This window comes from Peromyscus eremicus, chromosome 13 (genome assembly GCF_949786415.1).
Source record: "Peromyscus eremicus chromosome 13, PerEre_H2_v1, whole genome shotgun sequence".
Classification (NCBI taxonomy): domain Eukaryota; kingdom Metazoa; phylum Chordata; class Mammalia; order Rodentia; family Cricetidae; genus Peromyscus; species Peromyscus eremicus.
In genome coordinates, this window is record NC_081429.1 from 976,164 (window position 1) to 1,002,531 (window position 26,368).

At 43.5% G+C, this 26,368-nt stretch overlaps 1 protein-coding gene across 1 annotated transcript in view; it reads right to left on the minus strand.

Annotated features, from left to right (window-relative positions):
- The window catches only part of Dner (delta/notch like EGF repeat containing), a 196,124-nt gene that overhangs the window by 141,750 nt on the left and 28,006 nt on the right, over positions 1-26,368 (minus strand). The window contains exon 5 of the mRNA XM_059278712.1: positions 17,585-17,730. Coding sequence (XP_059134695.1) covers positions 17,585-17,730 — 146 coding nt within the window. The remainder of the gene's footprint in view (positions 1-17,584; positions 17,731-26,368) is intronic.

Consider the following 26,368-nt stretch of genomic DNA (forward strand, 5'->3'; position numbering starts at 1 on the left):
ATGCCAATTAAGGAGACAACAGTGGGAAGGAGAATAAAAGATTTATTAAGTATGGCCACTTTAGGAAGAGGAACAAATAAGGAGGTCACTGGACGACCCCTTCAATCCCATCTTCCCAGTCCTGGCATGAAGTTTAGAATTAACTAGAGGACAGGAGAGGGTAGGCATAACTAAGCAGTCCTGGTCACAGTGTGGTTCCCACCCATCATTGATTCCTACTACAGGACAAGCTGGTCTGGTCCATTAAGTTGTCAGAACCTTGTGAACTCCCTTTGGAGGAGACAAGTTCTTCCATGGGCTGGAACCTGAGCCTTGGTCTTTCCCTTCCCAGGCCTGAGACTCCTGGGGAAGGTTTAATTTGGGGTGGGGGAGGGTCCAGTGTTCAGTAATCCAATAGCTAGAAAGCAGAGTGTGGTTTCCCTCTCTAAACTACCTCCACTCCTGCCAGGACAATACAACCAGAGCGTCGACCTTCCCACCCAAACATCTGGATGAAGCCAGCGTGAGCATCACAGACCCTTCCTGTAGGGCACAGCTGTGGAACTGGTGTCTGGTGAGCATCCCGTGACTCTATCAATCAAGCTGGATGCAATGGAGTGTATTTTATTAATTTGCAGATGGAATTATTCTGGATAGAAGATGGAGGGATAGTGTCATACTGATCTAAATATGGAAGCCCCAACTTCTCACATTTTTCACTTATTTTAGCAACTTGAAAAAGCCCTTCAGGCGAAAGTCAGACCGGCTGCTGCTTCTGATTTTAGAAAGCACAATTTCTCTGCCCTCCTCCTTTAAGCCCCAAACTCTAGCATGCAGGAGAAATCCTAACAGAGGGACAAGCTCTGGCTGGAAAGTGACTGGAGTCCACGACAAACTCTCAGTGTCCCTGGCTAAGCCCCAGCCACTGCCTCCTCAGAAGCCTGTTTGTTGTCACCTGCGTCTTCATGACTGACATCTGGCTCCTCCCTTTAATGTGTTATTTTCTACTGAATACAATGCTTTTGCCCGTTGATGCTTTATTTACCTGTTTTTTATAATTACATTCGACTCCATGCTACTCACTACTGCTCTACACTTTACTTTCCAGTGCTTACAGATATACAAAATGAAAGTGGGACCCGAGAAGTACAGAAGGAAGGATAAAACCAAAACATAGTGAAGGAACCCTGTGGGGAGAGACTGGTGAGGGTGCTCAGTGGGTTGGGTACTTGCTGTGAAAAAATGAAGGCCTGAGTTTGCTCCCCAGTGCCCACATGAACAGCTGGGTGCATGCCTGTAATCCCAACACTGGGCAAGCGGAAACAGAAGGATTCCTAGGGCTGGCTAGCCAGCTGTCTTCCCAATCAGCAAACTCCAAGCTCAGTGAGACTGTCTCAAAAAGTAAGTGGAAAGTGATCAAGGAAGACATCAACATTGACTTCTAGTCTATACACACACACACACACACACACACACACACACACACACACACACACGCTTATAAGGAAATGAAAAAGATCAAGAGGAAAGAAATAAAAAACATTCTACAGAAATCAGGAAAATACTGCAGTATACTGTAGGGATTGATTATGGAGAAAAAACAAACTTCTTTGTATTTTTTTTTTGTAGATACACAGCTGAATACACATATACAATTTATTTATGAAGTATATAAATGATGTTGTATAAGCAGCTATAGGGATTGATTCTCTTTGCTCCAGTTTTCCCATTTCCTGCCAAAACATCACAATTGTTGCCACAAAAATGTTTAAATGGTCATTCTCATGTTCTATATAATTAATGACCTTCAAATTCTTCACAATTCTGGAATATTCCACATTTGCCAAGCCCTCTTCTGGCCCCTGGAAGGCTGTCAAGCTACAGTCCTCTGAGCCTTTCTCTGCAGTCAAGCTCTAAATGATATCCCACTGCCCGTATCACATAACCACCTCAGCCTGAGGCTTGAGACCCGCTCAGATTCCCTGCCCAGAGGCTGTGTGGAAAGCAACAGCAGCCAGGAGCAGAAAGGATTGCACTCGGGGCAACAGCTCAGAAGGGCCTGGAGTAAGCGTGCTGACTCTATCCATCACTGAGCAGCTGCTGAGTTCCAGGAGGAGCCAACTCCTCTCCCTCTGGAGTCAGCTTTTCCATCCCTTATTGACTCAGAACCATTAAACCAGAAACTATCCCCTGTGGTGACTTGGAGGGGACTAATGCCTGAAACATTGATCTTAGTAGCCACAAAGTGCCCATTATGTGAAAGGACGTTAGCATGGAACGATCCCAAGACCAATAAGAAACAGACAAGCAGGTTCGGGCCAGGCTCTCAGTATTGTTCTTGGACAGAAATCCATATGATGGTCTTGACTGTCTGACAGAGGTTGGAGATGCTGCGTCCTGACTCTTCCCCAGGGAGGTGGTGGTGACCAGTTCAACATTAAGGCAATATTAATATTAATTTATCATCTTTTCTATCTCTGTCCTATTACTTATTCCCTAAAAATAACCAATCTTTGATTTTTAGGCCAAGCATAACCTGCAGCTAGACCAAGCAGGAATCCCAGCTCTAACCCAGCCTAGACCAGTATTGCACATAGCCCAGGGAGGCTGAACCATCTGCCATGAGCCAAAGCAAAGTATCTGGAATCCCAAGAGTTGCTGAACCCACAAAACTCAACAAAGGGCCATCTTTCACTTTTTGTCATCCTGTCTGTCACCCAGTCCAGCCTCATACACAAAGGTAAGCTCAGTTTTAGTTTGGATACAGAATTTCAAAATGTGTTTCCAAAGGCATAAATCATGTTATTCATCATTCATTATTAGGGAGAGATGAGTGCTGAGCATGGCAGCACATGCCTTTCATCACTTTATTCAGGAGGCAGTCAGGTAGATCTCTATGAGTCAGAGGCTAGCCTGATCTACATAGTAAGGTCCAAACCAGCCAGGATGACATAGTGAAACCCTGTCTCAAAAGGAAGGAAGGAAGGAAGGAAGGAAGGAAGAAAGGAAGGGAGGGAGGGAGGGAGGGAGAGAAGGAAGGAGGGAGGGAGGGAGGGAGGGAGGAAAGAAGATGTGGTGGTGTGAATGAGAATGGGTCTCCATAGGCTCATATATTTACATGCTTAGTCCCCAGTTGGCTGGTGAATTATTTGGAAGGATTAGGAGGTGTGGCCTTGTTGGAGGAGGTGTGTCACTGGGGAGTGGGCTTGGAGGTTTCAAAAGTCCAGGATAGGTTCAGTGTCTCCATCCACCTCTCTGCGTGGATGGATCAGGAAAGCTCTCAGCTACAGATCCAGCACTATGCATGCCCACCATAATGATAATGACTAGCTCTCTAAAACTATAAGCAAGCCGTCAGCTAAATGCTTTGTTTTTATAAGAACTGCCTTGGTCATGGTGTCTTTTCTCAACAATAGAACACTAAGATAAAAAGAAGAAAGGAAGAAAGGAAGGAAGGAAGGAAGGAAGGAAGGAAGGAAGGAAGGAAGGAAGGACAGAAAGAAAGAAAGAAAGAAAGAAAGAAAGAAAGAAAGAAAGAAAGAAAACCCACAGTGAGATGCCACCTCACACACCACACAGTCAATGTGAAGAATCAAATCTGGTGAGGATGTGGAGAAAATGAACACCCATACTCTTTGGGTAGCATTGTCAAGTAGTTTTGTTACTGTATATAACAATATGGCCACTCTTTAAAAGTGCAAACACATAATTACCTATGAGGTAGAATCATTCCTCTCCTCAGGAGAACAGGGAAACAGACAGACATTCAACTTTCATAGCAGCACTATTTACCAGAAGCAAAGCGGGGGACAACATAAAACCCATCTGTGATAAATCGATAAACCAACCATGGTGAGCATCCCTGTCTGAACTCCAAAGAGCTCCAAAGTCCAAATCAGGTGGAGTACAGACATGGATGGCGGTGTAGGTGGAAAACCCTACACCTGGCTTCATGGAGAGGTGGCAGTCAAAACATTCAGTGCTATTTAAAATATTAAATGAAATCTCCTTTAAGATATGTGGACAAGGTGTATGTGAAACATGAAGGAATCTCCTAATTAGACTTGGGTCTCTTCTCCCAAAGTTCTAAAGATCCAAACCACTTTTAGCTGCTGGCATTTTGGATATGGGACAAAGAACTTGTGACCCCCTGCAATGGAACATTAGTCATATATATTCATATATATTCAGCCATTAAAGGAATGAAGTACTAAACCACTCTGAAACAGGCATGAACTAGGAAATACAGAGTGAAATAAGTCACACACAAAGGATCCACTCAATATGACTCCATTTAAAACCTCCAGAATAACAAAGCCATGGAGACAGAGGCAGAGGTTGCTAGAAGTAGAGAATGGAGGAACGGGGAGTTCTTGAGTGGCATGAGGCTTTATCTTGGGGTGGTAAAAGTCTTTGAAACTAGACAGAGGCAGTGGTAGTCCATTAATATGTTACGGCCATGTTTTGTTTTGCTCTTCCCTATGGCTGATTTCATTGTAGCACACCCTGTGCCCTACAATAAATGCTCTTCTTTCCACCTGGGCTTCCGTGCCTCATTGTCTCTCTCCTCAGAGCCAAACTTACTAAAACAGCAAGCCACACAGGTTACCAGTGCCCCATCCCCTCCCCATCCTCCTCTATGATCTGCTTCCTCCCTACCCCATCCCTGTCTTCCCTGTAGCTTGACCCAGAGGGAGTTCTCAGCTATGTCCTAGGAGGGGAGCGCCAGACTCCAGGTGAGGCTTACTCTTTACTTACTTCCCCCTGAATGGAGCCTGCAATGTCCATTCAGCAGGAAAGTGGTTTTAAACACTTTTGAAGCGTTCCATCATTTTAATTGGTTAGCTTTCATTTTCTCTCTTTAACAGAGCTTCAGGGAACATTTAATCCAGGAGACAAGACAGCCCAGGAGTCCAAACTGCTGCCCCAGGATGGGCATAGAGCAGGGAAGACCCAAGAAGAAAACAAAGATGGAGAAAGTATCCAAGGAGTTTTTTTAGAAACTGACCAGGAGCTCAAAGAAAAAAATACATGCATTCAAGGAGCAGACAATGGAGAAGGAAGAAGAGGAGGGAGATGAGGAGGATAAGGAGGAACAGGAGGAGGAAAAGGAGAAGAAAGAGGAAGAAGAGGAGAAAGGAAAAGAAAATACTCAGAAAAAAAGATCTGGACACATTCACAAAATGTAGCATCAGAAATCTCTCAAGCTGAGGCATTCCTAAGACCCTTTCAAGGAATTCAGAAGGTGAAAACTACAGTATAGAAATATTAAGACGAATCATTTTCATATTGGCCTTGGTACTAAAAATACAAAATAATGGTGAGAAAAATCACCCATTGTCCGTGGCAAATGTTTGTCACAGTTGTCTTGGGAGCTTCACCATCATCCAGGATGGCAGGGAAAATGTCAGGTCTACTAGAATGTTCTCCTGGAGGGAGTAAAGGTTATAAGACTGAAATCTCTCAGCCCTCCAGCACACATCTTAACATTCTGCTAGAACCGCAAGTAAATGAGGAACACACCTTATACCTTGGCAGGCCAAAGGTCACCTCAAGCAAACACTCCCAACTCCCCTTTTCCTTAAAATAATGACAAAAAGGCCAACTGTATTTACCCAAACCTGCCTATGTGCAGACATTTTCTCTCAAATGAGCAAAGCCGGCCTGTCACTTTGAGGACAATAACCAAGAGTTTTTGTTGTCAGAGATAAAAACCCAAGCTTTCAAGGACAAATTAGAGAGTTATGGAAAGTTGTTATCTTCCACTAATACCTGGCAGATTCCCAATACTGAAAGGCTTTTCTGATGAGACTGGTGGCGATATGAACCACAGTTGTGACTTTCTTGATATGGTATCACGGAGTGTATCAACATTTGGAAGCTTAGTTATAACTCAGTGATGTGATATTTTCCATATGATTGATGGGAGATACCATGGGCCCCATTCATAAGCAAAATAGTTGTACACAGACCAGCAGATTGTCATGTAACAAAAGTGTATTGATAGAGTTTCAGATCCCAACCACATTCAATTAACCTTTAAGAATTCGCCACTTGTCAAGTTCTGTAGATTTTTCAAGAATATCCACAATTATTGAAAAAGCTATTAAAACTTTTGTCCCCTTTCCAACTAAATGCCTGCGGGAGGGTGATTTTCTTCCCAGACCGAAACCAAAACACCACATGGTGACAGATTGCATGGAAATGCAATCTGTAAATCTGTAAAACTCCAGCTGCTTTCTTTGAATCTAGACCTTGAAGAATTTTGTAAGAGAAAAAAAAAAAGCCACTCTCTAACTATGTTTTTATCATTGTTTTGAGAAATATAGCTATTTTTCATTTAGTAAGTGTTGTTTATGTGAACTTGTGATGAGTTTATTAATATAATGGATTGATAACTTTTTCTTCAGTCTATTTCTACAGTAGGTACCAGTAGACCGAACTAGCCTCCAAAAGCTGCTTCATTAAGAATGTAATGGAGGCCTAAGACCAAGACAAATAAATAAATAAAAGCCTGAAAACTGCTGAGTTAGGTGACACCAGACAGTTTTGTAAAGCAAACTACTGACTTGGCATCCAGAGGACATTTGCAGGAGACTCTGAAACTCAGCAGGCAGAAATGGGTCAAGTGCAAAAAAGGGCCACGGAAGGCCTGCAAGGGCACCCGATTTGCTCAGCAAGGCCAGTAGATCTCCCTCCCCTGCAGTCATAAACGGAATCATTGTGTTTTGTTTGGCTTTGCAGTTGTCTGTTTTTTGTCTTGTTCAGTTCTGTTTTCTTTCAGACAAGATCTTGCTAGTTAGCTAAAGCTGACCACCAACTGGCCATCTGCCTGTCTCTTCCACCCAAGTATAAGAATTATGGGCATGCCACATGCTCCACTTCCACTGTGGCATTTGGTCACATAGGCTGCAGATACCATTGTGATCCATAAGACTGTGTCACCTACTGATATTAAAGCCGTCTTCCAGGTCGATAAGATGGCTCAGTGGATAAAGGCATTTGCTTGAGTTTAAAACTTTCTGAGACCTATATGGTGAAAGGAAAGAACCAACTCCCACAAGTCCTCTGACCTCCATAAGTATGCCATAGCATAGTCTCTCTCTCTCTCTCCTCTCTGTGTGTGTGTGTGTGTGTGTGTGTGTGTGTGTGTGTATGTATGTATGTGTGTCTGTCTGTCTCTGTCTCTCTGTGTCTGTCTCTCTCTCACACACATACAAACATGTACCAGTATACACCTGTGGTCTAGTACTCAGAAGGCATAGGCAGGATGATTGTTCTAAAGTTCAAGGCCAGCCTGGTCTACACAGTAAGTTCACAATGGCCAGGGCTACACAGCAAGACCCTACCTTAGGAAAAAGCAATCAATCAATAAATAAAGCTGGCTTTGTTAACATAAGCCACTGTGTGATATTCCAACCATCTAGCAATACATTCCTCAGATCATATCCCCACCGTTAAGTGGTGTGTGACTGTCAGCGCAATGAAGATAGCCTGCAACAATGCCTGCCATATGGACACATTAGAAGCCAATGCTGGAGCCTGCTGGTGGCCCTGTCCCATTTCAAATTAGCTCAGCTGTTCTATCTCCTAACAGCTGTGTCTACAGACACAAGCAAATGGTCACTAGGGAGCCACCAACACTACACAGCTTGGGAAGAGGTTTAGACCGTAAGGTAAGGTCACAGAAGGAATGGGGTGATCTCCTAACAGACTAAACATCAGATCACACTAGCTGAGGGACTGGATGTTGAAGAGGGTAAAAAAACCCTCTAAGGGGTCAACCAAATTAATTTCAGCTCTAGGATCAAGCACTTGGATCCCTAAGCAAGGGCACAATGCCCTCCTGTGAATGCCCTCCAGGTACACAGCTGGTTACCCACATCTTCCTAGTAGGACTAGCAGCTCACTGACATATAAAATGAAAATTCAGCACTTCAGAGAGGCGGAAACAGGGAAAGCACTCCTGCCAGACTTCCCGGGAAGGCTTTTTTAAATCTCTCAGTCAAAAAAGTCTAGTTAGACCTTTAGTGTTGCGTTTCTTGCTCTTGTGTTGATTATGGGCTGGGGAGATGGTAGAGCACTCACTATGCAACCATGAGACCCAAGTTCTAATCTGAGTGCAGTGTTACCCCCATAATCTCAGCATAGAGAAGCAGAAATGGGAAGTTCTTGGGGCTTGCCAGCACGTCAATGGCCAGCCTAGCCACTGGGGAGCTCTAGGTTCAGTGAAAAGCTCTGTTCTAAATAATAATAAGGTAGAGAATGACTGATGTCAACCTCTGTCCTCCACGTGCTCACATGTGCATTCAAGCTTGCATATGCGCATGCACACACACACACACACACAAAAAAAAAAAAAAAAAAAAAAACAGGACAATGGACACACACAAAAGTAGGAATTAAATTAGTGAACTCTAGTTATTCCCCGACACAATTCTGAAAAAGGCATTTCTTCTCTTTGTGAAGCCTGTGTCACAATACATAAAACATTATTTTCTCAAACTTCGTTCTAGACAAGGTCCAGAGAGTTGAGCCCCTGGTATAATATATGCCAAAGAAAATCATAGAAGAGAACAGTCCAGTCTCCTTGGCCCCTCCAAGAAGCTGTGACAGCATGCCTTCAATGTCCTGCTCTTTCCCTCTGTACATCACCTCAGGCCCAACTCCAGACCCCCAGGGTCAGATCATACAGTTTGACAAGGTCCTCCTTACAGGATTCATGTGCACGTGAATGCTTGAGAAATATCATGTCTAAACGTATAAGGTAATGCCAAGTGACCCAACATGTATTTCCATCGTAGGCCTGGATTGCCTTATAAACAGTGATCATAACATGAGGACATTGAAAACACAATAGAGTCTGCTGTCAGCTGAGTGTCTTGAAAGAAGATGTGATAGGCTGGGCACGAGGGAGTGAAGGAAGAACTCATCGTCATCCTCAGCTACATAATGAGTTCAAGGCCAGCCTGGGCTACAAGGCACCCGTCTCAAAAACAAAACAAAATAAAACTATAAATAAATTTTAGAGGGGGGCGACATGTGGCAGGAGGAACAGACAGGTTGTGTGGCCCAACAGGGGGAACTCTGGGCCACAAGTCCAGGAATTTCTCTTCACACTCTTCCTCCATGAATTAGCTCTTAGGCCTTGAGCAAAGGACTTCAATCTGTCTTGTATATTGGCTTTCTTGCTGTTTAAAATAAAATAAGTGGCGAGGCCTCTAAAAAACACCTCCACTATAAATTCTCTGACCCTCAAAATGCCAACCAATAATATAATCTTCACCCTAGTACGTTTGGAATGACACCAGCCCTCCACAACGTCTCTGCAATTCTTAGCCCCAGGAGACAGTCAACCTTACACGAAACACTGATGCCCATTAGAAAGCACACTGAGACGTTTGTCCTTTGAGATGTCATTTAGAATCATCTCTCAAAATAATTTAGAATCAGTGATTCAAGCATGCTGCCATATTTTGACACAGGCAGTGATACTGTCATCCTTCTGTTCTAGGACATGAAAGGCAAAGATGACTTTTTAGTTACACTAGCACCAAGAGTGGTAATTCAAACACAAGTTGATGAAATCCTAGCCGAGCTTAGCCACGCCCATTAAAAAGAAAAAGCGACAGCTGGACCACACTCACTTTGATGATCCCTGTGGTTAATATGTTTCCTAATACTTATTTTTTATTATTCACAAAAACATTTCTTCTCTGAGGTCCACAGGGTACTCACTGCAAGTGAAATCTCAGATCTCACCTCCTTTCATCTGCTAATAATGAACCACCAGCACCTTGGCCGACTTTTATCACTGCTGAGTCCTGTGAGGGTGTGGCCAGGCAAGGTGTCTTAAGCTATTTAAATATACTTGATACCCTCTCCTTAGAATTTGTTTTAAATTTTAGGGGATCTGACACTAGTTTGGGCAGTTTTACATGTGTAATTTTACCTTGGCCTCACTTCCGAAGCATATACCCTCTAGTTCAAAGGTATTTTTAATGTGTGTGTGTGTGTGTGTGTGTGTGTGTGTGTGTGTGTGTGTGTATGCCAGAGACAGAGACTCTCACTGAACCTGGAGCTCATCAATTCAATGAGACTGACTGGTCAGCAGGCTGAAGAATCCTTATGTCTCTCCCTCACCAGCACTGAATTATAGGTACACACTAACACAACCAGCTTCTTTTGTGGATACTGGGGATTTGAACTCAAGACCTCAAGACTTGAACAGCAATTACTTTACTCTCTGAACTATCTCCCTGGTCCAGGCTCAAAGTTTTTAATGAGTCTTGTTATTAAGTTGTTTACTCTATGTAGGAAAAACAAACAAACAAATAAAAAACAAAGACTTGGCCTCCTTCTTTACAAGAACACTATCTTACAATAAGAGCAAGTCTCTCCTCTTTTTTTTTTAACACATCACCTATTAACTGGTTCATCAGGCATGTGTCTCCCATTATCCATTATTTTACTTAGCACCCTCTTTGTTGCGTCCTGATGCCTACTTGAAGGAGAGATTTCTCCAGGGTTCTGGCAGAGCCTGGGGAACCTGACCCCATTGCACACTAAACAAAGTGTGAAGGTCCTTCTGCATTCCCAGTGATCGGCAGCCAGCTAGACTTCCGATGCTAAACTCAAGCAACAGCGACTACTCCTTTGATTCTCTGTGAGTTCCTCATCTACCCTTCCACCCCACTGCTTTCTCGCAACCCTGCCAGGTCAGAGTGGCCTTTTTCTCAAGGTCCCATGAGGGTCTCTGCCTTGCACTAATAATGCGGAAGAGTTAGCTCTTAGTTCATTGATGGTGAGTAACTATGACAACTGTCTGCCCTTCCTGCACATGCCACTGCCACCTAATGAGAGGCTCACCTATGGTGATGGCTGCAAACCAATAGGACAGCATCAGAGAGGTCACAGGTTAAACCATTCTGACCTGTTTCTTTCTGAAATGGTGGGGAAAGGGCTGTAATGTTTGAATTGTCACTGGTGCCTACAATTTTCCAGCTCCTGCTAACTGTGAGTCTTCAAGCAGAGAGTATTTTCTTCTGACTCCATATTTTCAAAACTCACCATTTGTTTGTGGCATCCCTATTTTTGTCAAATGTAAAACTGAGTTTACAATCTACCTCAAAGCTTGAAGAACTGGTTCCTATCACATCTCCGATCTTAAATTTCTCTTCCTTGTTCAGCTCAGGATCCAGCAGCAGCTCCCACATGCAAAAGGCTATGCTACTTGTTGCATTAGATGCAGAATGATTCAGAGTCGAGTGCTAACATGAGGGAGCCTACCATCACGGACTGTGGGGATGTCCCCGCCCCATACTCTCAAGCCTATCACAGACATTTCTCTGGGCAAAGTTCTGTGAACACGTGCATCTCTGTGCTCCACTCCATCAGTAACTCTTCCAGCATGCTGCTCCCAAGGTCTTCTGACTCCTTTTAAACATCCAAGCCATGTCTTTGCAGACCCAATCTGTGTCCTCCAGAACCTAGGGAAGCCTAGCAACTAAAGCAGGCACTCAAGAACCCAGGCATGAGATAGGTGCAAATCATGACAGACATGTAAAAACACAAACACAAATCAAAAGCCCTGTTCCCCCAAAAGACAAGAAAAATACAACTAGACTCGAAAAAACTGCTCCGTGACACTTCTGGAAACAAAAATGTTTGGAGCTGAACTTTAACTCTAGTTGGGAAATCGGGAGAACAGGATCCAGAGGGCAGGCAGGTATGTTAATTTTCAGACAGAAATCAATATAAGCAAGAACAAAACCACAGAGATCTGCAGAAGCCAGAGGGGTGCTGGGGAAGGAAGGCAGAAGCTAGAAACACTACCTGTGAGTCTCTGTCATTTCTCTGCAAATAAACTCTGACATAAACAAACCCAGGACCTGGGATTTCCTGGAAACTCTAACAAAAGAGCACCAGCTTCCATGAAAGGAAAGGGATTAGTCATAAGGCCAGAAGGGTCCTAAAAGGGCAGTGTCACCGACCTAGGCTATGTGGGACAGAAAATAGGGATATCAAGTCAATGATACAGGATGATAAATCAAGGCCACGTAGAAGAACTCAGTCTGGCCATGTGTCAGACAGGATTCCAGAGAGCACAAACCTGTGACTGCTTCAAGAGTAGAGAGGGAGGTGCCACAAGGTCAGGATTCCAGTTCCACAGCTGGAGACCAAACTAAGACATGGTCTTGAGGACACAAGAGCAATGCCAGCTGAGTTCTCTCTCAAAGCAAAGTCTCAGTGTGTGGCTGTGGTATTCCAGCCTCAAAGCCAAAATACAGCGGGTTCATTCCTAAGGCAAGAGCTAGGGAAACTTCTAGGTGATTCCCTGAAAGCAGAGCCCTGACCCCTTTACCTTTGATGGACACAAAATCAACAAGTGGGAAATGACAGGACAGTCATTGTTCTATCCAGTCACTTCCGTCTTGAGTTCATTATTAACGGGACAATCCTTGAATGAAAACATGGTGCGCACTCACAATGGAGGATCAGCATGAAAGGGGTGATGGTGAACACACTCCTGGACTCTGTTCATGGGACTGTTGCCTGCAGTCTACCTTCCCTTTAATCACCTAACTATAGCATCAGAGTCTGAGTGACAGGCTGAAAGGCAACCTTCTGTCAATGGCTTCAGGCTGTTCTTAGGCAATGGAATGTTTTAAAACACCCTTAGACTTGTGTACAAGGCAATTAACTACCTAGAAAGAGGCAACAGAGAATCAATGGTATAGCGAGAATCTTGTGATGGTCGATTTCACACATCAATGTGGCTGGGCCACCATGCCGATATATCTAGTCATCCGTTATTATGGATCTTGTTCTGGAACGGTGTTTGTGAATGAGGTTTACATTGAAATCAGTAGGTCCTGAGTAGGAAGTTGCTCTCGTGAGTGAGCCTCATCAGTCAGGAGAAGACCTGTCTGGAATGAAAGGTTGACGTCCCCAAGCCAGAGAGAATCCCAACAGCAGATATCTTCCGACTTTCTTTGCCCTGTTTCTGCAGCAACACACAGTCTTGGGACTCAACTGCAATTATTTCTGTAGTCTCCAGTTTTCAGGCTTCTGCCACTAGATTTAGGACTTGCCAACATTTCACAGTGGCATAAACTTATTCCCATGCCATCCTATTGGCTCCATATTGTTAGAAAGTTCTAACAAAGCTCTTTCAATTCAAAGACAAGGTCCATACCATGTAGTTTGGGTCTAAGCAGACTCAAAAAGCCCCATGCTGCCTTCTTGAAAGAACACCTGTAAGATAATCAAGGGGAGCTGGGGAGATACTCAGTTATAAAAGTGCTGGTCTTACAAGAATGAGGACCTGAGTTCGATCCCAAGAGCCCACATTTTTAAAAAAAGAAAGAAAAAACCACAGATGTGGTGGCAAGCACTTATAATGCTAGTATTGGCCAGGAAAAATAGGCAGCTCCCTGGGGATCAGGCCACCTAGGCCAGCATATTTGGTGAGGTCCAGGCTAGAGAAAGACACTGTCTCAAGAAACAAAGCAGACAGCACTGGAGGAATGTTACCCAGGTTGACTTCTGGCATCCATATGTGCAAGCATACACATACATGTACACACACACACACACACACACACACACACACACACACAGATAATCAAGGGGCCAATCATCAAAGGTGACCACTGTTAGCAGGACAACCTTGGTAATAAAGTTCAATAAGAGAAATTGGTAGCCAGCTCTAAAATTCCTTCCATAAGACCTAAGATTGAGAAATATCTCCTCACCAAAATACATCTGACAGGAAGGAAATGAGCTCAACTACTCAGTGAGAGTGGTGTAAAAGTAACAGAATTGTTTGTATCTTGATGGATGATCTAATAAAATAATATAAAATGATTAGAAACAATAAAACAAAATCGCCAAATACAGTTCTATTTTTCTTGTGCTATAAAGTAGATTCTTGCACGGAGAGAAGACTGGACTGTGTGACTTCTGACTTTAGGGAACAATAAAAAGAAACACAATGACCCTGTGAAAACACAAGCTACAGCTACTTATGTCACTGTATCTGCCCAGACAGTGCCCAGACAGAGATACAGATCTCAAGTACGCACAAAAAAGATAAGCCACCTTCCTAATCCCCGTCCTTGCCATAGCTAGTAGCTGACTAGAGGAGGCATTTCCTTCCTAGAGAACAACACACCGGGTGGTGTTAGGTTTCAAACAAACATGGTGATCATTGGCTCAGGGGCTGGGGATACAGATACACATGAACGTGTACACACACACAGATACACATGAACGTGTACACACACACAGATACACAGGAACGTACACACACACAGATACACATGAATATGTACACACACACAGATAAACAGGAACATGTACACACACACAGATACACATGAATGTGTACACGCACAGATACACATGAACATGTACGCACATAGATACACATGAACGTGTACACATACACAGATACACAGGAATATGTACACACACAGATACACAGGAACGTGTACGCACACAAATACACAGGAACGTGTACACACACACAGATACACAGGAACGTGTACACACACACAGATACACATGAACGTGTACGCACACACAGATACACATGAACGTGTACGCACACACAGATACACAGGAACATGTACACACACACAGATACACATGAACATGTACACACAGAGATACACAGGAACGTGTATGCACACACAGATACACATAAACGTGTATGCACACACAGATACACAGGAACGTGTGCCCACACACAGATACACAGGAACAGGTACACACACACAGATACACAGGAACGTGTATGCACACACAGATACACAGGAACGTGTGCCCACACACAGATACACAGGAACAGGTACACACACACAGATACACAGGAACGTGTACCCACACACAGATACACATGAACGTGTACGCACACACTGATACACATGAACGTGTACGCACACAGATACATAGGAACGTGTACGTACACACAGATACACATGCAAAATGACTCAGATGTGGTAATTGATCACAACATTCTGAAGGTAAATGCAAAGCCAATAGCAGTGAACTCCACACTGACCTAGTGCTAGGAGATGACAGCATCTGGGGAAGGAGATGGCTGCTGGAAGTCTTCAGAGAAGCCCATGTCCCCAGTGAAGATGTGCTTGTTCTGAAAAGATCTGCCAAGATGAGTGCAGACTCTGCACCAAGGGTTTTGAGTCTTTTTATCCCGTGTTTGGCAAGGTTTTCCAAGTTATCTGCCAGGTGCTAAATACCTCTCCAGCCTTTTCAATGAATCTGAATACAAGCAGAGTCCCCTGGCTAGAGTTTCCTCACATGAGTCCCACATCCTCAGTGCATACCCACAACATGTCATGGCAACATGATGACTACCTTCTAGTGAAACATTTCCCTAAAGGGCCAGCCATTAGAAAACAGAGCTCAGAACGAAGCCTCCTACTTCATCAGCCACTGGCCCATCTATTCCATTCCTGGGCATATACACAAAGGACTCCGGATCCTACTACAGAGACACTTGCTCAGCCATGGTCATTGCTGCTCTATTCACAATAGCCAGGAAATGAAATTAGCCTAGATACTCATCAACGGATGGATAATAAAAAATATGATAAATACACACACGACAGAAACATTCAACTGTAAAGAAAAATGAAAATTTCAGAAAATGAATGGAGCTGGAAGATATTATATTAAGTGAGGTAGCTTCCACTCAGGAAAACAGAACCAGCCTGTTCCCTTTCACATGTGGATCCCAGCTTCTGATTGTTACAGTTTATGTGGCAGTGAGTGTGGTCAGAGGCCAGGAAACCAGAAAGGGGGCCCATGAGAGGGAGAAAGAGAAAGAAGAGGGACAGGTAACAGAACACATGTGATATGGAAGTGACAGGAGAATACTGCAGGTGGAAGGATGCAAGCAGGGAGTGGGGAGATGGGAGAGAGAGTTTCAGGAAGAGCAGGTCAACCACAAAGGAGGTATGTATGAGAATGGCATAAGGACATCTGTTACTTTGTCAGTTAATTTTAAAAAAATAAGATAAAACTTCCAGAGTGGCAGTGCTCCTTTGAGACAGTTCTCTTTTATTGACACTGCTTTTTGTCAGAACTAATCACGCCTCAGAACAATTTGGTGGGGACAGTAAGGATGGGAGCTGTGCACATCTTCGCTGCAGGTTTATGTGGAAGCCATGACACTTTCCATCACTTCCCACTCTTCTCTTCTGGGACTACTTCACTGAGTAGGTTCTGCATCGCTTCCTCTTCTACTCTACAGTTGTCAGCCCAGCTCTCAATGTCATGAGGGAACATTCAGTATCTTCTAGATCCCCCCCATAAAATGCATTGATAAGAGAAGTTTCCCTTCAGAAAGGGAACAGACTGCCCTGAAGGGGTAGACAGGGAAGACCCTCTTGGCTTTGTAGGTACTGCTTGTAGGTCATGCCTCACCTCCTGTTACCCCACATCCTCTCTCTCCCTTTACTGGAGGGATAACAGCTTTGAATTGGTTTATCCTCACATCTGTCTGCTAAGATTCACCAGAAATTATCATTCCCACTTTCACTTAGGTTCCTTACCACACTCTGCCTCTTCCAGGAACATCTTACAAGAGAGTGGCATATTTAAGCAATTGCAATATTATGTCTAAAACAGTGAAACTGCACATTTTCCATGTGACAAGTATTATTTGAAAGCCTCTTCCTTTTGTCAGCTAGCCCCATTCCCTTCACTCATTAAAGTTCACACTTCAGTTATGAAATATACTTACATTATCCAAAAAATTTACCTATTTATCCCTTAAAATCTGTCTAAAACAAGTGATAGCCTTGTGGCTTTTGGAGAATCTATGTTTGCTTAACTATTACTCTGGTGGAAGTGTATATGTAAATGGAGAGAAGAAAATAAACAAGAATATGCTGGAGCCAGAAGTAGGAAGTAGTGGGAGGAATGGGCACCCCCAATGGAACAGGCACCCAGATTAATAACACTGTCACCCCTGCTGGGATCTTCAGTTAGAGTCTAGAGGCAATCTGCCAAAAAGGTTTGAAGGGAGCCTGAGACGCAGGGATGATGGTCCCAGTGACTGTCATGGCCCTTTGCTGGTCTGATAGCTGATTCCTGTCAATACTGGAAAGAAGGCAGAAGAGAAAACTATCTGCAGGCCTTTGCCCTACTCACAAGAGACCTGGTGTCATGTGACCACAGCTACCAAAGAAAGTGAGGAACGGGGCTCGGGTCCTCCATAGTGTTTATAATGCTGGCTCCTCAAAGATGAAATCTACTGGGTCACCCTGTTCTCCACACCTTCTCTTGCTGTTCCTTCACTTTCATAACTAGCCTGAGGAAGGGATTGCCACAGTTTCAAATCCTGGGAAATAAATGACCATGATGACTTTTGCTTTCTTCCATTTCATTTGATTCTTCTACCAGAAGTAACCTCAGCTTCGTACTAACTCAAGAAGGTCTATCTCTGCACAGAACTTACTCCAGTGACTTTAAAAGTCACATGGAAACTCATGTATCTATATGTTGCTTACACATATATACAAATACATATTTGTTTAGTTATAATAATATGTAGAAGCTCCCATGTGTCCCTTACCTCTGATGGCTTCGTGGCACATTTTCCTTTTCCTGAACACTCTAAGTCATTGGAGTGGCTGTCCCCAGGCACACAGGTGCTGGCCTTCACCACCAGAGTTAAACGCAAAGCCACGATGGACTTAGCAACAGAATCATTCACAAAACCTAAAAGAAAACAGGATAACAAGAAATGTAAAGCAAGCTCTTCCAACACACTTTCTGCAAGACTAGAATTTTGCCTACGCTGAATTTAGTCTGAACGTCAGATAAACACGATAACATGGAGGAATAAAGTAAGCCATACAGCTTCTGTTGATTCAGACTTCAGGTCCTTAAGATGCAACATCCCTCCAAGCATCATGGGAAATTGCCAAGGACAAAGAAGGGGAGCATCAGGCATGTCCATCATCATTCCGTTCTGCTCCTGCCCTTGTCCTGTGAGAGACACTTTGTCTGCCAGTCCCATCTCTGTGCTTCATCTTAGAACTCAACCTCTGAGTTTACACCCTGGTCTTTACCTGCTGCAAGCAGGAAAATGTAATGGAATTCAACTACTATCACAAAAGCTACTCTAGGTCAAGCCATGGCTTAAGAAGTCTTGGTGATATTTTAGCTTTTGTATATATATTAGCTGGTTCCTAAAATGATTTTCTTGTATGCTATGTGTGGTTCCAAGAACTCCTAACACTGTATTTATCTAAAATACCTATCCAGCATCCAAGGCCAAATGATCTCCTGAACTAAGGTAACACCCTTATGGAAACAACACCTGTCTCCTAGGTCAGGCAGATAGCTTTATTTCTTGTGCAATTTAAGGTGAGACCCTCCTTTCTTATACAGCCTTACTAACATGATAGACTCCTAACTTCTTACCTAACCACTTCTAGGAATGTAGACTGAGCACATAAATTCCCTTTCTGATATACTAACAATGATTAGCTCTCAGCTGACCTCCTCCTTTAACCACTCCCTTTTGGGGTTGTAAAAGAAAGCCTGAGGGTCACTGCCTAAGGAAAATTCTTACCTGCCTTTATGACCCTGTAGGAGTTCAAGCCTGGTGGCCTGGCTGGAGGGGGAGGATTGCTACTGCTTGGGTTTATAACTGAACACCTCAGAGACTTGGGGAGAACTGAGAGCTATAAGGAGGATTTTGACCAGAGAGAACTTGAGGACGAGATGGAAGATGAGGAAGAGCCAGATGGGGAAGTACTAGATGGGTAAGAACAAGATGAGAAGAACCTAGACAAGGCAGAATTAAGATGAGAGAATTAAGATAGAACTTAGAGGGCACAGTAGATAAATATAGAGAGAAAGGAACTAGGCTTGAGTACAGAACTGTAGCTGTGTAGACAGGAATTTATCCCAGAGGAATAAAGTAGATGGACAAAGAGCTTGGTGTACTTAGATTCATTTCCCGAAAATAATTCTCGTCATTCATAGTTTCTCTTCTGGGCCCCTGGGAAGACTATTATTAAGGCTGGTCCTATAATAATTTTTGAGATTCACCCACAGAGAAAATGCATGTATTACTCGTTGCTTCCTCTCCTGGGTACTCTGGATAGTCAAAAGTTCTGGAAATTTCTTGTATCAGCCCATCCCAACGAGTGCCATGTTGGAAAACTCACATCTGCCTGTTACTCTAGCTCCAGGAGATCTGACACTCTCTTCTGGTCTCCAAAGGCACACACACATACACACACACACACACACACACACACACACACTCACACACACTCACACACACATGAAGAGAGCTTCTGGCTATATAACATTGTTTTATACATATTATATCTATATATGCTATATATGTTTTATATATATATGTACATATATATCATGCAAAAAGTTAATTGTTGGGTGTAAGCCTTATATTCATTTCATAGTCACATATGATTTAATTTTCATGTAATGGAGTTTTTAAGTTTAAGATTCTCTATTATGCTTCAGGTATCAGAACTTCATACAGGCTTTGACAGGCTAGATACCTATAATACATAGTTCCAGAAGGGTATCATGGTTACTATATTCAAGCTTTTTTAACAATCTACTCCTCTCATTGTCCCGAGGCACAGGGATGTACGCAGACTTACATTTTTTTTTCTCATGAGAACACTGAAGTAAAATAAGAAACGGTAAGAAACAGAATGCCATGGGTCTGCCTTGCATGCAGGACAGCTACCATCCTCTCCTTAATGATGGTCACATGTTGCCTCTGTAGATGAGAAATCAGCAACCTTCTAAATAGTGTTCTCAATTTAAATGCCCTTGCACCCTGGGGGTGCTCTGTATTATTTCCTAAGACTCATTACCACAGATTTGTTCAAAGTGTTCCTTGACATATTGGGTTCACTTCCCATTCTTTTAAATGCTAAGTGGAGGGCAGTCACAGAGCAAAGCATGAAGCAGGCCTTGAACTGGGGAAAGAAAGGAGTTACAAGGTGCTGTGGTTCTCAGAGTCCCTGACAGAGCAAGTGGGTTGTCAGGAATGCTGATGAAGCCCTCTGCTCTCAGAACTATTCCTCACAGCTGTGGGAAGTTAGTTTCTGCACTGCACACCTCTATTTCCTGAATATTCAGGCAAGTCTTGACACTATACCTGCTCCCTATGTGCCCTACAAAGACATTGTGCCAACTTGGTGTCTCGGTGGAGACTAGAAGTGGATTTCTGGTGTAGAGCGGTGTTTTAGTCCATGGGGAGCAGGTTGCTTTCTTCCTAGTGTTTCCTATTGAACCTCTGTTGTAGACACACTTTAGGGAGGAAGGAAGTGAATGGCTTGCTCCATGGAGCCTCTGCACTGTGCAGAAACACCCTGTGCATCTCAACTCTGCTAACACTTTACCACTCTCTCTAGCTGGCAATACCCCTCCTTCTCCAACGCTGAAAACCACTGAGATCCTACTCTGATCTCATCTCACTTGGGGGCTTTCCCTTGATATTCCAGTGTATTCTGAGCTTGGCTGGGTCTACCCATGCTCAAGTTTACGTCATGCACCAGTCCCCAACTATTTGTCTTATGACTCTGTCTTATGCCACCCTTACTGACACCTCCTTGGTGGCAAAGAACACGTCTTGGAGAAGGGATGGGGACCACATGGGTACACAGAGCCAAAGCAGCAAAGATGGTGGCCAAAAAAAAAAGAGTTCCAGAATGCCTTATGAAAGACGTACTATGTCCACTCAGGTGGGGGGGGGGGCACGTGTATATAGGGGCATGTCATGCATGTCCATGAGGAGGCCTTACAACAACCTCAAGTGTTGTTCCTCAGATACTTTCCATCTTTATTTTTAGTCAAGGTCTCTCACCTGCCTCGCACACACAAAGTAGGCTAGGCAGGGTGACCAGCAAGCCCTGGGCTGTTCCTGCTTCCCAGCCTCTGGGATTGAAAGTGCGCATCACCATGCCCAGCTTTTATTACATGAATTCTCAGGGTCAGAGTCACTTCATCAACTGAGTGTCACACCAGTCCATGTTCTCTTCAAATCCTGAAGAGCAGCAATCATTGGAATGCACAAATCCTAGGTAATTATCAATTTAGGATTACCCTGGCTGGACAAAAGGTGACTGACAAACATTGAGATCTTATCCCAAATGACGTTTCTACACATAAAATAATTGAGACAAAATATGGTATCAGTCATCATAAAAATGTTTTTCATGTCTTTGCTTCGTTCCCGGATTTCACATTAAATACTTTCAATTTTGTAAAATCTACTTCATCTGTTCACTAAACATTTAGAACTCATAATGTTCTACAATTATTCAGAAGAAGTTTTCTTCCAAAGATTATTTTTCAAAATTCTGTCCAACTATTAAATTCATTTAGCCAGCAATAATTCAGACAAGTACATAGTTAAAAGTACACAATGTGTCGTTTTCTACATAATTGGCTTCTGTTTCCTCACTGAGCACTAATGGAGTCCACTTCTACAAATGAGGTGGCCAAGCAGGCTAAGAAAACGAAGACAAGTCACCCTGCTTCCTGTCACTCTAAACTTTTCAGTCAGAAGCAGTGGTTCCTTAAGTAGTGTTGAAACTAGTAGCTTCAGCCAGGCCTTGTAGTACAGGCCTATAATCCCAGCTACTCAAGAGGTTGTGGTGGGAAGATCACAAGTTCAAGGCCAGCCTGGGCAATTTAGTAAGACTTTGTCTCAAATAAAATGCAGAAAGCTCAGTGGTAGGAGAATTGCCTAGCATGCATAGGATGGGGCCAGTTCCCAGAAATGAGGACAGAAGCTTCAATATCCTGCAGGACATTCTCCAAACTACATATTTCCAGACCCCAACGTACATGACAAAGAATCTGGGATTTGGAATAGGATGCTGGCAGACGTGTTTTTGGAAAAGATTCCTGGGAGCTGGAGAGATGGCTCAGTGATGAGAGTGTTTGCTGCTCTTGAGTGCGGATCTCGGCACCCACTGCACAGCTCACACCTGCCTACAACTCCAGTGCCAGACCCGAGGGCACCGGCACTCACATATGCACATACACACACAGACACCCACACAAATGCATAATTAAAAAAGAAAAAGATTCCCCAATGTAAGTCAGGCATGTGCTTCCAGTTAAGAATCCGGTAGAAAAACTAAGTCACTTCATAATGTTAATTGAAGTGACAATCATTTAGAATGAGAGGCATTCACATGAGCCTCTCAGAGTATATTTTATTCACATGTTTTTGGAATCCAAGCAACTGATGTTTACTCCAGTACTCACTATACATGTCTGAATTTCTTAGTGCAACTCAGAAAGAAAGAACTCTGCGTTAGCTGTATATGCTTAATAACATCATGAGTATTGGGGCCTTAAAGGCCTTACTGAACTATTGATGAAGCTATACCTGTCCCAGTTAAATGTAGGAGTTATCTATAAACTCTCTCTACCTGAGGACCACACTGCCTGTCATCTTTTACTTATTGAAAAACCATCTTTCTAAGCTAAAAGCTTCCTCTGCTGCCCATATTTGTGACTTTTTAGGTGTGGCACGTAAAAAAAAAACACTTCTGTTTTGAATTAGCACTAGAGGCATTTCTTTAAATAAAACTTTGTAATCTGGGGTCTGGGTGGAGAGAGGATTCTGTCAGTAAAGTGTGAGCTGTGCAAGCCTGGGGACCTAAGTTCAGAACACATCTTAAGAAGGAGAGAGGTGGGGGTGGGCGGGCAAGCGAGGTATGGAGAATCTGCCTGTAACCCCCACATTGGAGAGGAGATAGGGCATGATTTATGGGGCTTACTGGCCAGCCAGTCTAGCCAAGGCAGTGAATTCCAGACTCAATGAAAGATTGTCTCAAGAAACAAGAGCAATTGGGATTAGTGGCACAGGGGTTGAGAGCAATGGCCTCTCTTGCAGAGGACTTGGGTTTGATTCCCAACACCCACATGGAGGCTCACCATCATCTGCACCTAGTCTCAGAGGATCCATGTCCTCTTCTGGCCTCTATAGGCACTGCATGCACGTGTACACAGACATATTTGCAGGCAAAACACTGACACACATAAAATAAAATTGAAAAAAATGAGAGCAATTGAGGAGGATACCTTACGTCAACCTTGAGCCTCCACACAGACACACACGCATACACATACATACACACGTATGAACACATACATAGTGTTCTCAAACTACATGATGATACCTGTTGCTGCTGAGCCATGTTCTCCAATCCCTTCAACTGAGTCACTGGGATGAATAGCTTGTGTACAAGACCCTGAGTGTGATGATGAGAACAGTAGCTAGTTGCTCCTACCAGGTCAGAGTGTAATTTCATTAATTTTTTTTTTTCCTCCCTATGGGAGGCCAGCTCTCACCTTTTCAAGGGTTCTTATGAGGAGGAGAGAGGAATAAGAAAATATTAGATAGAAAGATAGCAAAGAGGAGAAAGACAGAAACACAGAATAGCTTTGGGAGGACCTGGATCAATACCCAATGGCCTTTCCTGCTTATTCAAAAGGGCTTTTTATAACAATGCTAAGGGGTGGGGCAAAAGACCTCCCCCTTGCAAGATCAAAGCACACCGCACAGCCAAGTCTAGACCCTTCCAATCACCTGGTAACCACACCCTATGGTCAAATCATCCCCTTATGCAGCCCTGCTGGGTAAAGCAAGCTCATTCTCTGACCCTGAGTAATTTGGGCCTCCATACCTCCCTTTGGTGATGTCTAGGGGAAATGCCTGGAATACCCCAGAGTGAAAAAGCAGTGCTGTTCAATTTTTCCATCAAACAGCAGCTAAGTCAGAGCAAAGGAGTGAATGGGAAATTCCACATACCCAGGGCAGAAACTGTGCCCCCTGAAATGAAACAGAATTCATTCCATGAAAGGAGGCTCTTTGGGGCTATGATCATTTGAGAGCTGCTAGAAGCCAAGTGCGATCCCTTTTACAGACACTTTTACATTCTTAGAAGAAACTCAGAGTAATGGCACTGCTGTACCTTTCTTAAGATATGAAATCAACATATTATGAAATGAAGTTCCCAGAAAAAAAAAATACACCCCTACATCAAACATTCTATATGACTAATTGACTTATTGGAACCTCGATGATTGTAGAGCTTTGGGATGTTGTATCTTGAGCTACTGTTAACTCCCAAAATAGCTGTTTATTGCCCACCTCTGTGTTTTGACCTAATATCCTTGAGGCTTAAACTAGGTAAATCCTTTGGGGATATACAAATAGAGCTCTAGCTTCTACCAACCCAAAGGCTGAGAATGTCATGAGAGCATCTGAGTCCTATAGCAAAGACTCCCTTGCTTTGTGGGAATATACTTATTTGCTGTTCTCACCAATGTATTTGAAAAGCATCTTGATTTATGCTATCCTCTGTTACTCTAAAAATTCATGAAGCTGTCACCACATTGGAACATGATATTTGGGAGAACCTGAATCCGTGTTCCCAGGCCATGCTCACTCATATTCAACTCCAGAATAAACTGCCTCTCGTCCCCTTTGAGGCTCATGAGAGCTGTGTTCTGCACTGATGAGAGGTAATGCAATTCCTAATATAGGCCCGCTGTGGTAGTTTGAAAGAAAATGGCCCCCAAAGGGAGTGGCATTTGTTGGAGGAAGTGTGTCACTACGGGTGCGGGCTTTGAGGTCTCTTTTTCTCAAGCTTCCCTCAGTGTGACGGTCGACCTTCTGTTGCCTGCAAGATGCAGCCCTCTCAGAATCAGCACCACACCTGCCTGCAGTCATGCTCCCTTCACGATCATAATGGATGAACCTCTGAAACTGTTTGAGGGGGCATCTAACACAGATGATACAAACGTACAGGAACAGAGAAGTAACTCCAGGGGAGAGGAGCGAGAAAGTGGGGCTCGGCAGGCACCAAGACCAGAAACGCAGTTTCTGTAAGTGAAGCAAGTTGTTTGCTTGCTTTTTGGTTTTTGAGACAGGGTCTCTCTGTGTAATCCTGGCTGTCCTGGATTTTACTTTGTAGACAAGACTAGCTTCAAACTCACAAAGATTCTCCTGCCTCTGCCTCCCAGATGCTAGGACTAAAGGCATGTCCCACTACACTTAGCCTGTAAACTGAGTTGTGCATCAATACCAGTCCATAATTATACTAAAAAAGAAATGCCTGTAAAATATTTTCAATTGTAGAATTGGTGAGAAAAGTTAAGATTTTTATTTCTTTTTTCTTCTTTTTCTTTTTCTTTCTTTCTTTCTTTCTTTCTTTTTTTTTGTAGAATGGTGGTTTGGATTTTGGTCTGCTAGTTAATTTGCTTGTGTGCTTTGTTTGGGTATTTGAGACAGGGTCCCTGATGTTCCCAGGCTAGCCTTGAATTCACAGCAATCCTCCTGCCTCGGCTCTTAAGTACCTGAACTACAGGTGTGAGCCACCATGTGCCACAATGAGATTTCTTAGAAAGCATGAAGAACTACAGCAGATTAGGACTGTGACTGTATTATGGAGGAAAACTTTGGTCCATGGTGGGGGTAAGTCTCCAGCTCTCTGCAGAGCTCAACTTGCCATTTAGATGTTGGAAAAGGGAAAGAAAGGGTTGGAGAAAAACAGATGTTGAGTGGCTCACTTCTATCTGGTATGTGGCTGGATGATTTCCCTACTGAGGTCTAAAACCATAAAGAAAGCAACCCTACAAAGGCAATCCAGGGATCTGTTAACACCCCCCAAGGAACTAGTTAGGATGACAAATAAAAGTTGGGCTCCCCCTCCCTCCCCCCACTTCTCCTCTCCTGCCTCCCCGTTCTCCCAACACACAAACACACACAGTGCTCTTGCTGCTGCCTAGGGGTGCTCATTAACACAGTAAGGAAGTGTTCTCCAATCATTACCAGGCCTCTTACAACAGCCCCCCTAGGTGCAAGTGAGAAGTGAAGGAGGGCCCAACCATTATCCTTGGAATGCAGTGGTCAAGCATCAATTAAAGTGCAGGGGACGCTGGCTTCAGGCCATTAACTGTTTATTTTACTGCCTTCTTCTCTAAAGCTATTGCTAAAGAGTCTTAAATGGACTTTGTAGTTAACACCTCATTGGGATTAATAGCAAAGGGGATTTGCACATCTCACTTCAGTCGTTTGGTTCAAGATCATTTTCCTCGCTCTTAAAGGGAAAGGGTACATGGAAAATAAAAATTGCGACCATAAATTCTTGAACTGTGGGTGCTCAAAATAGATTGCACCGAGTTTGCCTATTAATGCTTGGAGTCATTTGGCACAAACTTATAACCTATAAATACTGTTCTCAACTCAGGAAGTCCCAAAGCATGGATGTTTTCAAATAGCAGCTTCCAGCTGCTGACCTAGGGCTCTGGCATTAACTCTGACACTGGGAAAGCCAGCTCA